At 43.9% G+C, this 14,309-nt stretch overlaps 1 protein-coding gene across 3 annotated transcripts in view; it reads right to left on the bottom strand.

Moving 5' to 3' along the window:
- PHKA1 (phosphorylase kinase regulatory subunit alpha 1) overlaps window positions 1–14,309 on the bottom strand; it is a 1,109,231-nt gene that overhangs the window by 665,685 nt on the left and 429,237 nt on the right. For all 3 annotated transcript variants that reach the window (XM_085630734.1, XM_085630735.1, XM_085630736.1), the window contains exon 11: window positions 1,275–1,370. In XM_085630734.1, the coding sequence (XP_085486860.1) occupies window positions 1,275–1,370 (96 nt within the window). The remainder of the gene's footprint in view (window positions 1–1,274; window positions 1,371–14,309) is intronic.

Below are 14,309 nucleotides of genomic sequence, written 5' to 3'. Positions count from 1 at the left end.
GTGAAATCTATTAAAAACTAAATGTGCAATTTGAGTTGAAGTCAGGACAAACTGAATAATTTGAGAAAATAAAAAACACTATAATTAATGCTCCTGGTATAAGTAAATTTGAAACCAGGAACAAAGCCATTCTCACCACAGATGCAAGCAGCTAAGGTCTTGGTGCTACTCTTTCTCAGATCTGTGAGGGTTTGGAAAGAATAATTGCATTTGCTTCAAGAGCACTGCGGGATAGTTAAAAACTCCTCCACAGCAGAAAAGGAGGCCTTAGCCTGCTACTGAGCAACAATCCTTTTAAGTTTTACCTTTGGGGTTTACCATTAGATCTGAGAACAGATCATAAACCTTTGGTCTTGGTATTTTCTGCTAAAGATTTGGACAAAACACACCATAGAACCTTTTGGATCCCCAAAAAACTATAGAAACTCAAATTACAACAAGACTACTACTGCTGGAACTAAGGTGAACATAAGGGGGACCTTGCACACAAGCTCTTCTACTGCCATATACTTCAAAAGTACTGGAAGAACATCTTTGATTTCACTATAAATACTGTGTTCTACGTTCTCACCTTAATTTCCTTATATAAAACTTGACCCACTACTATCTAAGGAAACATACAATAATATCCTAGATTTAAATGCTAATACTGGCCTATAAATTGATTCTCTCCAGTTAGAAGAAGTCCAGTCTTGTGTCCTTCCACATGTGGTGAGAATGGCTTTTGTTCCTTAAAGAAGCAGAGAATACCTCCTTACAACTCACTCCTTGGCCTTCTCCCAGCAGACCTATGTGGGACTCGCTTGACACAACTATTCTATCAACCAAACCACTCTAGAATGGCATCTCATTATTTATGCCTATTTCAGCTTGACACAACAATTTTTTATGATGCTCACTCCACCCTAAATATCTTTACAATCACAGAATGACAACTCCTCGGAATTGGATGATTAGCTTACTCGTACCCGTTTATATGAGAAATGAACTGATCACCGTGCGCTGAAAAGACAACGTTTATATGATGTGCCTGTAGCACAGTCTATTCTTCGTATTCTTCCTCTGGCTATAGCTTTCTTTACTACCCCTTTCCCTCTCCCTTGTCTCTTCTTATGTTTACTGCTGTTCTATTTATGGTCAGTCAACTCTATTACAATTTTGATCACAATATTGATTAAGTCTTAATGCACAAACTGTTTCTTTGTTTATCATACTGTCTCTTATGCTTGATTTTGCCAATAACAAATAAAAAGTATCTGATCACAAAGGTTTACCTTATCTGCTGGCACACTATACAGTTCAGGCACTAGACGCAAGCCGTGCTTTCCTTTGATAAGGACACCATCCAAAGCCTCTCGGTACTCTTGGACCTGTAGATATAGAAGTACAGACTCACAGTGAATCCGATTAGCAATATGCAACTCATAACACAGTCACAGTTCAATAGGTAATTGAAGACATTAAGACAATTAACAAGTTCCATAAACAGACAGCTAAAGACAGAAGGTATGCTGTTCCTAGGGAGATGGAGGGAGGAAGGAGATTATAGACCACGTCAGTGATGGCAGTTATCTGTAAGTGCTAGACAAGGCAGGATAGTACGTGCTTGTCCAAGGATAGCTCCAATAAGGAGCAAGGGCCCACACACACCCCAATGGGTGTCATGCTTCATCATAGGGCAGCTCCTCGTTGTGCCGGCGCTGCAATGCCCAACAGGCCCCACAGGGGGGCTCTTTGCAGCAGCTCTTCTCCGTTTTGCCGTCGTGAAGCTAGATGATGTGATGTGAGGGGGTACCCATGTGAAGTGAGTAGAGGTGGGACTGTGTGAGAGTGATTTAAAAATGGCTCCTGGATTCTCCAAAAAGAGTTTATTCGAGGAGTACCTGGGCCATACGTTAAAGCAGACTAAAAATCTGGGAACTGAGTGGGGAGAATTAGGCCCGTGTCAGTTCTAGTGGTCAAAGGGTCAACATGTTTCATGCCCATAAAAAAGTCCGTTTGGATCTCGGCAATTCTTCAGGACCTGTAATCCTCACCTACTCAAAAGGGGGCGGCAAGTGGTGTAAGGGAAGAGGGAGATCAAAGTCATGTCCGCTTATGTTGGGATTTCTCACTAGTCCTAGTGTGTGAAAAAAACAACTCATAAGTGAGGTACAATTATACCTTACGGAAAATGGTACACCGGAAAAGTAAGATCTTGATGCCCCAACAGGGACAAGCCAGAACTCTCGCTCAAGTTGCGAGGGGGACCAATTTGAGTCCACGAGGTGCCCAGTGTGGGACCTACCCATGGCCAGCTGTCCTTGGAAAGTGTAAAATGACAAAACCCTTTTAACACTAAATGGCAAAAGGCTTTGTCCCTTTCTAGCTCGGCATAGATGGCACTGTGCTAATCCTATGCTTAAAAACATTGCTAGAAAAAACAGACATTTGAGGTGAGAAGATTCAGAGTGTAGCTGGTGTTGCAGGGTGCTCTATATAGGCTGCTGTCCACCTAACTTTGGGAACTACCCACCAGAGGTCTCTGGTTCCTATTTTGCATAAATATCAGCTCCACTGTTAAATGTACCCAAAATGTGGGATTGACAGTCCAGAGAAGCACCAGGTGAGTGCTGGAATTCTCTAAAGGCTACATAGGTCTTTGATCTTAGTTTGAAATACAATTTAATAAGAGGGCATAGGAGATACATCTATTTTATCTATTTTTTGTCCATCCAAATAAATATACTAAATGGCTGTCTGACCATTACAGTGCTTGCTTAGCACATCTTAGTTATATTTCTGTGAGTCTCCTCTGTTTTCTAGCTACAGAATGATGGTTGGAGTGTGCTTAAAGTTCACAGTTCTATGAAAGTAATACCTTAGGGCTCTTCATTCTGATGACAAGAAAACTACATGGATAGAAGCAGTTGTCCAGGCGCATACACCCTGTAATCAGCAACAGACCAATCATGCCTTGATGAACCGACAATGCAAAATATATCTTGGACAAACTGTTTACCTTTTTGCATCCTGCACTTTAAAAGAATGGATGAAGGCTGCTACAAACCTTTATTCAGAATGAATAATGGTCTCTTTATGCTGCTGGATCCCCTGTTGTCAGACCCAGTTTAGAACTCCATGTTTAACATTCAATGTATCTTAACTCATTCTTTTCGTAAGACACTTTGGTGGCAGTGGAGTCAAATATGGTACACATGGCTTTCCTAGCACGTAAACCACAGTGCCATACATTTCACCGCCCACACAGACACTGCAACAATAACAAAAACAGCAGAGCAGTATCAGACGGTAAAATGTTGGGCAGCGGCAGCAGGGTTGGAATTGGGGAAAAAAAGTATTCTGGGAAGCCATAAATTGGTGGTCAAGATGTGGAAGAGGATTGCGGGCAGAGTCACCAGGGGCGGAGCTTTAAAAGCAGAGTCTAACAGTCCACAATATATTTAATTTAAAATAAATATGCAGTAAAGAAATTGGCACAACGGTTATGTGTGACAGTAAATCTATTCTAGCTTACTTACCTCGCCACAAACAGGCTGCATTTTAAAATATCTTACAAGGTTAAGACACCTGCTGTTGAGATCTTTGTATGCCCATCAATTGTAAGGGGATTATAATAGCAGTAAGTTAACTCTAGTGGATAACACAGTTCTGGGAGAGTTCTGTGTTTTGTCCAGTCAAAGTTTTGCCTCACAAAGTAGCATAGAGGGGTTATGTACCTGCTGCAATGCACACCGTGTAACATGCAGATCAATGGTTTGTATTTTATGCAGATATGTAAGTGGGCTACTTCTTTTGCCACAGAGATCGTTTTGTTATATCCAGTGCATAAACTCCAACCTTTCTAAAATAGGACAGTGATCTTTTTACCATGTCATGGGTTTAGATATTTATTGTTTTTTTCCTCAAGCTGTTGTTATTCTAATATTGCAAAGAAAGATTCCCTTGGGAATTAATAAGGAAACTCTGGTCACCTGTAATCCTGATTCTCATGCAGGGTAATCCTCACCAAAGCCATAAGCACTGAATAGTACTGCCCACAGGCAGTGATCAAGAAGCAAATGATACATATTTGTATAACAAACCTTGTACAATAGTTAATTCCATATATGTTTGCAACCTATAGGGAGGCTAAAATGGCCAGATTTCATTGAGGTTTCGTTTAAAAAGAAGCAAATTTCATAGAAATGCATCACCATAAAAAAAGTGATCATAGAAAATCTTTCACAAACCTTTTGAAAAGGGAATTTGAAACATAGTTAGCCAATAGGCTGCAATGCAAAGCATAGTGGAGAAAACTGGCACCATGCCTTTAAAAACATCACAGTACCCCCTGAATCCTATCTTATCTTGCTTCACCGGTGACACTTAGGTCATTGTTACGGAGATTAGCATTCCTAGGAGACGCAATTGTTGTGAGCTGTAACAGTTTCTGTTCAGGGAGATGGGAGGGTTGCTTATGATTTTGATGAGGATTCATGGGACAGAACTAGGATTACAGGTGAGTAACGTTTCATTTTCTTCCAGAGGATCATCATCAATACTCATAAGCACTGTAAGCGTAGCAACCCCACTAAGTAACAAGCTCATCCCACAAATAGGCGTCATTAAATAAAAACAGCTCCAACAATCACATTCAAAGTTCCTCAAAGAAGCCTGTCCTACTTGAATATCCACTCTGGAGTCAGACTCTAGACAGTAGAGTTTAGTAAAGGTATGAACAGATCTCCAAGTAACAGCCTTTCATACTTCTGAAATGGAAACATTTCTAAGAAGGGCTATGGTAGCAGCCTTTACGCTGAAGGGGCTTTAATTCTATCAGGCAGGGGTTTCTTTGCTATCTGGTACAAAATATTTATACAGGATACAATCCATCTAAAAATGGTTTGTTTTGAAGAGGGTGACCTGTTCGTAATGGACTTTAATTTATGAAAAGACAGTCTTATATGGTTTTGCGTAAATACAATTTCATTACTCTTAACATCTAGTTAATGTAACTGAATGTAATGAATTCTCTGCTGGCATCGATGGATTAGGACAAAATGTGGGTAAGGAAATAGTTTGGTTAATGTGGAAATCCAAAACCACTTTAGGAAGAAAACTGGGATGTGCTCTCATTACCACTCTATTACTAATGAATACTGTATCTAGTTCTGAAGAGCATAGAGCATGAATTTCACAAACTGTATGAGCAGACATAATAGCAAGTAGGAAAGCTGCTTTCCATGTAAGATTTTGTAAAGAAGCTTTGTGAACGGGTTCAAATGGGAGTCCAGTTAATTTAAGAGAGAACAATATTAGCCCGCCAAGGAGTAGATGGGGACATAACTGGTGGAAATACCTTTTTAACCCCTTCGCTGCTGCGGACATTCCGCTGCAGCGCTGGGGGGGGGCAGGGGGGCAGCGCGGTGGGCCTGTGCTCATGACGGAGCCGCTCCGTCATGAGCCACAGTTGAGCTGTGCTCATGACGGAACGGTTCCGTCATGACTCCGCCCATTTGCGTTGTCGCCCCGCACAGGCGGGGAAACAGCGCCGCGCAGGCGGAGCGGCCGCCGACAGGATTGTCATGACGGAACCGTTCCGTCATGAGCACACGCCAACCGTGGCTCATGACGGAACGGTTCCGTCATGAGCAGGGAAGGGGTTAATACTTTCTAAAAAAATCCTTAAACACAGGCATTTTAAAGAAAAAGGTTTGTGATGAAAATTTCTTATAGGCAGTTATAGCCACAATGTGAACTTTATTAGAAGAAAATTGCAAACCAGACCTTGCCAGGTGATGAAGATATGGTGTCAATACATCCTCTTGACAGGCGTATGATTTTCGTGGAAGGTCGTTTAGCATTCCGCAGAATGTTCATGTAATCTTGAGGAAGACCTAAATGACGACATTGCAGGAACTCAGGAGCCACGCTGCTAAGTTCCGCGATGGAAGGTTGGGGTGCAGGATCTGGCCCTCAAACTTGTACAGGAGATCCTGTCTGCATGGCAATTTCTTGTGTGGGCATTATGACAGGTGAAGAAGGTCTGTGAACCACCACTGACAAGGCCATTCTGGTGCAATCATTATCATCCTAGTTTTGGATCAATAAAATCTGACCAGAACAGTTGGAATGAGGGGAATTGGTGGAGATGTGTAAATACATTTCTTCAACCAGTCTATCAAAAGAGCATACCCCTTCGACCCTGGCTGGTAAATACAGGAGGTGTAATTTTGGCACTTTTTTTTATTTTTACATCGCTAAATAAGTCTATTTGTGGCTAGCCCCATTCTTGGAAAATGTCTCCGTCGTTTAGGATCCAATTGTGTTCTTTTTTTAAAGTCTGACTAAGTGTGTCCGTTTCCATGATTTGAGAACCTGGAGATGGACAGCTGTGATTCTCAAGTTCCTTGCAATAAGCCATTACATATGGCTTGAGACTCTAGTAACAGAGGTCTCGAAGGCGTCCCTCCCTGCTTGTTCAGGTAGTACATTATTGTTGTGTTGTCTGTCTGAACAATCAGAGAAGTAGTTTTGATTGCTGGAAGAAAGGATATTGAAGCCAGATGAACTGCTCTAAACTCTAGTAGATTGATGTGGTAGGTGTTCTCTGTATCACCATATCCTTGGGCCCTTAAATGGCCCATGTGTGCTCCCCATCCTTGGAGGAATTCATTTGTGACTAGAGTCTATACTGGGAGATTCTGCTGTAATGAGATCTCTTTCATCAGATTTTTCGATTTGGTCCACCATGGAACTGTTAGTGAACTGGTTTGATTGGCACGCTAGACCTTGCTGTAGAGGCCTCTGGTGAAGTCTGGCATGAGGAACTAGAAACATGCAAGAGGCCATTATTGGCAGTATGGATGACATTTGACAAGCTGTTTGATGTTATATTTCAGTTGGATGTATAGCAGTCTCTCCTCTGAAGGATACACATATAGCTCCCAGATAATGAATGCTTTGAACTGGGGTAGTAGTCGATTTTCTGAGGTTTACCTGAAGAACTAATTTGGCCAGTGTTGAGACAATCTTGAAAGGGACTCTGTGTTTTGTCTTAGGTTATTCCTTTTATTAGCCACTCATCTTGGTAAGGATAGACAAATATGTTTTTTTCCTCAGTTGTGCTGAGACGATAGCAATACATTTTGAAAATGTTCAAGGAGCTTATTTCAGTCTGAAGGGGAGAATTCAAGATGTCTTGAGCCTACTGTGAATCTTAATAACATTTGTTGCTTTTTATAATCGGAATGTAGGACTAGGCAAATTGAAGATCTATTGCACACATCCAGTCTCCTTGATGTAGTTGGGGACACATCTGGTGTAATACAAGCATTCTGAATTTTTCTTTTCTTATGTACTTGTTCAGTACCCTGAGGTTAAGAATGGGTCTGGATTCCTCCTGTGGTCCTTTCTTTTGAACCAATAATGACCGGGAATATATTCCCAGTCTTTTTGATGTAGAAGAACTTCTTCCACAGCATTTTTCTGTAGTAAAATGTTGTAATAGGTCTTGTTAATAGGTCAATGTTTAGGATGGAGGAAAAGATGGCGCAGGAGACTTGAAACAAACAATCTCCATTCTGGACAATACTCAAGACTTCTGTCTGCGGTTATCACCCGCCCCTCTGAAAAGTGTGTTACAGTGCTTCCTCCCACTGGAGCAACTGACTTAGCTGGGGGAAGAAGTGACTCACTGTTTGGTAGCAGTCTTTCCTGCTGCAGTTTACTGCTGCTGACCTCGCCCTCTAGAAGTTCTGTGTTGGTGGCATCACTGTTTTTGTTTGTGTTGTTGCTGGTAGGGTGACCACTCTCACTTGAGGAGGTATCCCCATGATGAAGCATGACACCATTGGTGTGTGAGGGGAACTGTCCTTAAAAAGGGAATCCCCAGTTTACACGCTTAGATATCCTGATTCACACGCTAGACCTCCCTATGAACCCGGGGCTTCTTTTGTGATGTGTCACACATTTTCCTTCCCAGAGAGTATATTCTTTTACTCTCCTTATCTAGTTGTACGGAAGCAGATGGTGCTACTGTGTGTGGCTTCCTTACTGCAGCCACAATCACTGAATCCAGTGGTGGACCTGACCTGAGAAAGAAAGGATCTTAGTCACGCGGCTTATACTTCTTTAAAAGCCCAGATGGGTCTGATCTAATTGATGCAGGTGTTAAAAATGACTGCATTGTAGGTTCAAGAAGTCCCAGATCCAGAGAAGAAGAGGGCATGTTGACATTATTTGATGTAATATCTCAGATTACTGATGTAGATGTAGCAGAAGCAGGCACAGTAATATTCAACTTCACTGCACCTCTTACTAACACCTTGTTAAAAAGTTGTGAAATCATCAATTGGAGATACCCTTGCTGGTAGTGTGTTTGACACACTAAGAGACTAATCTCTGATTGAAGATCTTGAAGTAGTTGTCCATGATGCAGACCGTCTTCTGTGATTAGATCTTGACCTCCTGCTATGCTTGTACTGGAGTTCCCTGATCTAGAGTTAGATGACTGGCATCTTTCTCGAAGGCTCCTTCGAGATTTATGTTTGGCACTGGATCACAAGCAAAGAATAGGAAACAACTGTGGACTGTCCTGTGGTCTTGTGGGAAGAGAAGGGTTTCTAGGGGAGATTCCAGCCGAAAGCCTAGGCAATGTTACTGAACCTGGAGAGAAGTTAGATGGTGTCACTTCCCAGGTGAATGTGGATCAGAAAGTACTATTTCTAGTGTGTGAAGTGAAGAAGAAGAGTATGTTTGATAATACTCAGTCTGGAGTGGCAGGTCTCTCTGAATATTGTTTCTGCACAGATGGTGACAGAGATTTACTCTGAACATCACTTTTGACTTTGATGTTGGTGGTTTTGAAGCCAATGTAGATGACTTTGGTGCTGACGGAGGTGATCTCGACATCAAGGAGGTGGTCTCAATGTCGACAAAGGTGGTCTTACCTTTAAAGGAGGTATTTTTGATGTTTACTGTTAAAAGAAGAGTTTTAGTCAGACAGCATGTTCGACAGCGACCGAAGTTCCTTAGCTTGTGAGTGTCTCGACGTCATACCTGATGACAGCGAGCAAAAAGAAAGGTTCCCAGTCTTCAAAACAATGCTCCTCGAGTCATGCTTTTCGACGTCTGACAGGAGCACTGTCCCTTCCCCTGATGTCTTCTTTCCTTGGATCTATCGCTAAGGGAATCCTTGGAGTGGGAATGTTATGTGGTTACACACCACCCCCATTTTACATGTTCATGTTTTAAGGTTAACATCTTTCTTAAACATTGACGAGATGGAGGCTGAACTTGAAGAGGTACTCCCCGCCACCAGAACATCTGCAGCTGAGGAGCGGACACTAGCAGAGAAAGTGCGCATGTTGGAGAGCAGGATTTACGATGCCGAAGGGCGCTAATGCCGCAATAATGTGTGAATTGTGGGCCTCCCCGAGGGGGCGGAGGGCCGAGATGTGGTCACCTACACGGAGACCTGGCTGAAGACCTTGATTCCACCAAACACACTCTTCCCCTTTTCTGCATTAGAAAGGGCACACAGAGTTCCGGCGGGGTGAATGGGAGCTGGGCCTCACCCATTCCTGATTAGACTCCTGAATTATAAAGATCGAGACTCGATATTGCAGGAACTACGTAAGCTGGAAGAAGTCAGAGTCGACAACTCTAAGGTGATGTTCTTCCCAGACTATTCACTTGGTGTGCAGCAACAGAGAAGTACATTCCTGTCAGTTAAGCCGAAATTGCGGGAATTAGACATCAAATACTCGCTTCTCATCCCGGCCAGGCTTCGAGTGGTAAAGGATGGAGGTACACATTTCTTTAATACTGCGGAAAAGCCATGGGACTGGCTAGAAGCGGAAGGACACAGTGTGTCGCCGGGAAAGCGAAAAGTAGTCACGGACTCGCAGCACACTAGCCGTAGGGGCTGGCAGAGGCTTCGCTAACTTATCAAGAAGCGCCCTCGCAACTAAAGGCGGTCCCTGACTTGGAGCAGGGCATACAGGAGAGCCGTGCTGCCCTGCAGACAGCGGCAACCATGAGAAGAAGCCCGGAGTGTAAAGACACAGATGCCTCGTCAGAACACTCTATGAGCACATATAGCGTGTCGGTGAGGTGGCCATTAGGAGAAGACTCACAGCCAATGCCTGATGTGATGCCCCAAACAGCGGAAGACATTATGTAAATGTATGTGTGGGGTGCTATCATACATGTTACGTAGCGATCAGGGAGGACAGTTATCATAGAGAGAGTAGTGTTGCGGGGTGGAGATCTGAGCACATGACTTAAGCCCTGTTATACGGGTAACCCTGCTGATTACCCTCCCGCCATGGGTCCAGAGGCGCTGCAACGCCAACAAGAAGCAGCAGCGCAGGGACCATAGCAAATTGTTGTCATAGGGCCAGAGCTTCAGTTAGCTCATTGCGCATTCAGTCAGGGCTACATCCCCTCCATGCACCAAAAAGTTTGGCACGCAGAGCCGATGGTTGCCGTGAGGCACAGTTCAAGGTTTGGGCAGATACCTGCTGTTCCTCTGCTCTGTAACAGTAATACCACAAAATGTCTCACCCCCATATAGCATCTCACTATCACAACATGCTTGCATACGCTATCCACAGCACAATTTAATGTGCTACGGCCCAGGGGCACTATCATCCATAGATAATGAACACACGGACACAGATAGATAGTGGAGCTGGGTACGGGCACTTGACTCCTTTTTATTACCAGGGTCACATATCCAGTGACGTCTGTGCTGCATGCGTGTGGGGTGAGTGTAAACCAGCCCTCAGAGAATGGTTGCTGCTAGCATCAACTACAACAGTAATCATTGGATCACACACAGAGATTCAATAATAAAAGAGTCAATAGTTTGTGCTGCAGTAAGGTAGGGACAGTAGATGTAAAATATTACAGAAAAAATTATATTGTAAAAGAACCACAACTTGTGCGATATTCAGACACAGGAAATAGATCTGAAACAATACACAAAAAGATTGTATCATAAAGGGTCCAGCAGTTCTAGTGCACTCAGATAGCCACATCAAAAGCATTCAGTATGTGCACAGCCAGCGATGAAGCGTGCTGCGAGCAGGCTGTACTAGCAGCAATGTCGGTTGCCATCAACACTGCATCATCTGCAATAGCGACTCGATCTCAATTGTGAACACTGCTGTCTGCAGTGTAGGCCAGAGAGAGCGGTCAGCAAGGACCCACAGCTACGTAAAGTGGACTTGAGCTACACTGTTTGTCGTACGCAAAGCAAGAAAAAGCGTGTGCGGAGCCTGCGATGACACGTATGCATGGTGCGGATAGAGCACACTGCAGCAATGTCTTTTCCTACAGGACTGCGTCATCTACAATACCGACTCAATCTGAATGTGAACACTGCTGTCTGCAGTGTAAATTGAAGGCATTAGTTACACAGAAATCCATTAATACTTTTTCTCACTTCCTCTTCCCAAAATACAACAACATAAATTACAGAAAGCTCTGCAATAAATAAATCAAAACAATTCGAATTGCGATTTCTACTCTCCACAGTGTAGACTATTCAGTGTTCCTTTGAACTTGCAAGATGAATTTCACCATTGTACTAAACATATAACTCATCTAAAAAATATTCTTCATGCAAATATACTAAAAGAATATTCTGAATATTTCAAGACGTTGTAGTTAGTTGCCTACTGAATTCTGTAATTAAACAATCACCACTCTATCTGAATTGTGAGCCCTGCTGACTGCAGTGTAAGCCAGAGGCAGTAGTCATTAACACCTCACTGCCACGTGCCGTTGGATTCGGATGCACGGAGTTGGTTGCACCTGGTCAGAGGGGTACACAAAAATCATCACAGACTAACTTCTGACATCCTCAATCATATAATCAAGACCCCGTTTCACTGTTCGGACCTTCTGTACCGCGGTGTAGTCCTCACTACACTACAGTCAACCAAGTCAACCAAGCCCAATAAACATGTGCAGCAGTTAACTACGGAAGCACAGACACTGATGCACCTCAACGGAAACAGTTCTGTGAAAAGCAAGCAGCAGTTAATATCGGATACCGTCCATTGTGGGATCAAGACACCGTTCCACTGTTGGGACCTAGAGTTGGTTGCATCTGGTCGAAGGGAGTACCTTCATCTCCACTCTCAGATGCAGTTCTAACATCGCCCATTGTGGGATCAAGACACCGTTCCACTGTCGGGACCTAGAGTTGGTTGCACCTGGTGGAAGGGAGTACCTTCATCTCCACTCTGAGATGCAGTTCTAACATAGCCCATTGTGGGATCAAGACACCGTTCCACTGTTGGGACCTAGGGTTGGTAGCACCTGGTCGAAGGGAGTACCTTTATCTCCACTCTCAGATGCAGTTCTTACATCGTCCATTGTGGGATCAAGACCCCGTTTCACTGTTCGGACCTGCTGTTCTGCGGTGTACTCCAGCCACTACAGTCAGCCAAGTCAAATAATCATGTGCAGCAATTAGCTACGGAAGAACAGAGTCTGATGTACCTCAACGGATGGAGTTCTCTGAAAACCCAGCAGCAGGTAATAAGGGACACCATTCCACTGTTGGGACCTAGAGTTGCTTGCACCTGGTCGAAGGGAGTACCTTCATCTGCACTCTGAGATGCAGTTCTAACATAGTCCATTGTGGGATCAGGACACCGTTCCACTATCGGGACCTAGAGTTGGTAGCATCTGCTCGAAGGGAGTACCTTTATCTCCACTCTCAGATGCAATTCTAACATCATCCATTGTTTCACTGTTCGGACCTGCTATAGCATGGTGTACTCCAGCCACTGTAGTCAGCCAAGCCCAATAACCATGTGCAGCAATTACCTACGGAAGCACAGAGTCGGATGCACATGAACAGAAGGACTTCTGTGAAAACCCACTTGCAAGTAATATCGGACATCATCCATTCTGGAATCAATACACCGTTCCACTATTGTGACCTAGAGTTGGTTGCACCTGCTCCGAAGGGAGTATCTTCATCTCCACTCTCAGATTCAGTTCTAACATCCTCCATTGTGGGATCAAGGCACCGTTCCACTGTTGGTAACTGTTTGACTACTGTGTTAGTAGTATACAGAGCACTCCACGCTGCTGGGCCTCAAACTGAACGCTGTGTTCATGTGTTGCGGTAGCCAGCGTTGATCTGAGGAACCTTCCGACCTCGCAGACCTCGCCCCAGGAGCTTCCGCCGGCACATGGTGGGCTCTCTTTCACATAATGCGGTAGTGAAAGGTGAACTGTGGGGCATATGTGCGTCACAGCGGCCATGGCGGTTTCTAAGTACCAGCAGGCTGGGAGCATCATTCACGCAGCCACCTTCACTCACGAGGTCAACCTCGTGGCGGTGTAAGCTGCGCAGACCTGGCAGACACGTTTGCCATTCCGAAAGAGAACCAAACCCAGGTAAACGTGCCTTTTATTCATACCCCTACGCTAGCCTTGCGTACGCTGAGCCAGCACACTACGCAAAAGATTGGGAGGAGGGATTGGGGGGGGGGGGGGGTAGGGCACACTCGCGCTATGTTTTCGAAATCTTCCCTACTGACTGTACTATTATGGTTCCATCCACTATCTACTTCACTCAATAGACCATCAGTGTATATTCACATGTACATGTGTGTGCTCTCCATACTCAAGTCTGTCCGCAACATCCCCTGAACACTTCCATTGTATACTTTTATAATTGAAAATCACTTGCCACCTTCGCACATACTTTCCTCCCATCTCTCCCCGCATTCTGCATTGTGTAACAGAGATGCTATGCCATGTTTGCTTTGTGTACATGGCTAGCCATGGTTACCACAGTACGTAGTGTAGTTGTGTCTGATAGGTGTACATGTTGTTTGTCAAGTTGTATGCGATTATATAAGGTAGCGCATTTATTCACGAGCAGTGGTTTCTCCCATTTACATATCGCTGTCTTAAAGAGCATAAAGAAGTTTTTCTCACAGGTGCAAACTGTGACCACAATGGCAGTCATTCATGACTATGCAAGAATTTCCAACTCCACGACACTTCTAAGCTTACAGCCCTCAATCTTGCCTGCTTTCTTGAAAGCACGCCAACTCCCACAATCACACCAACATTCACACAGCTGTCTAAGGCAGTTATCTGCTTCTCAATAACATGCACTCCTACGGAATGTGAGGTGGCATACCGTATGTCCTTACTGTTTCAAACCGAGTAACTTCCTGTAGCAATGTCTATTCCCACCCAAACAAACTAACTCCCAAACTTCAACTTGGCCTTGAATCCCTACTTTGCAAACAGATTTCATTAAACTAACCAAACTAAAGCGCTTTTCT

This window comes from Triturus cristatus, chromosome 10 (genome assembly GCF_964204655.1).
Source record: "Triturus cristatus chromosome 10, aTriCri1.1, whole genome shotgun sequence".
Taxonomy (NCBI): Eukaryota; Metazoa; Chordata; class Amphibia; order Caudata; family Salamandridae; genus Triturus; species Triturus cristatus.
This window is presented reverse-complemented; position numbering and strand designations above follow the sequence as displayed.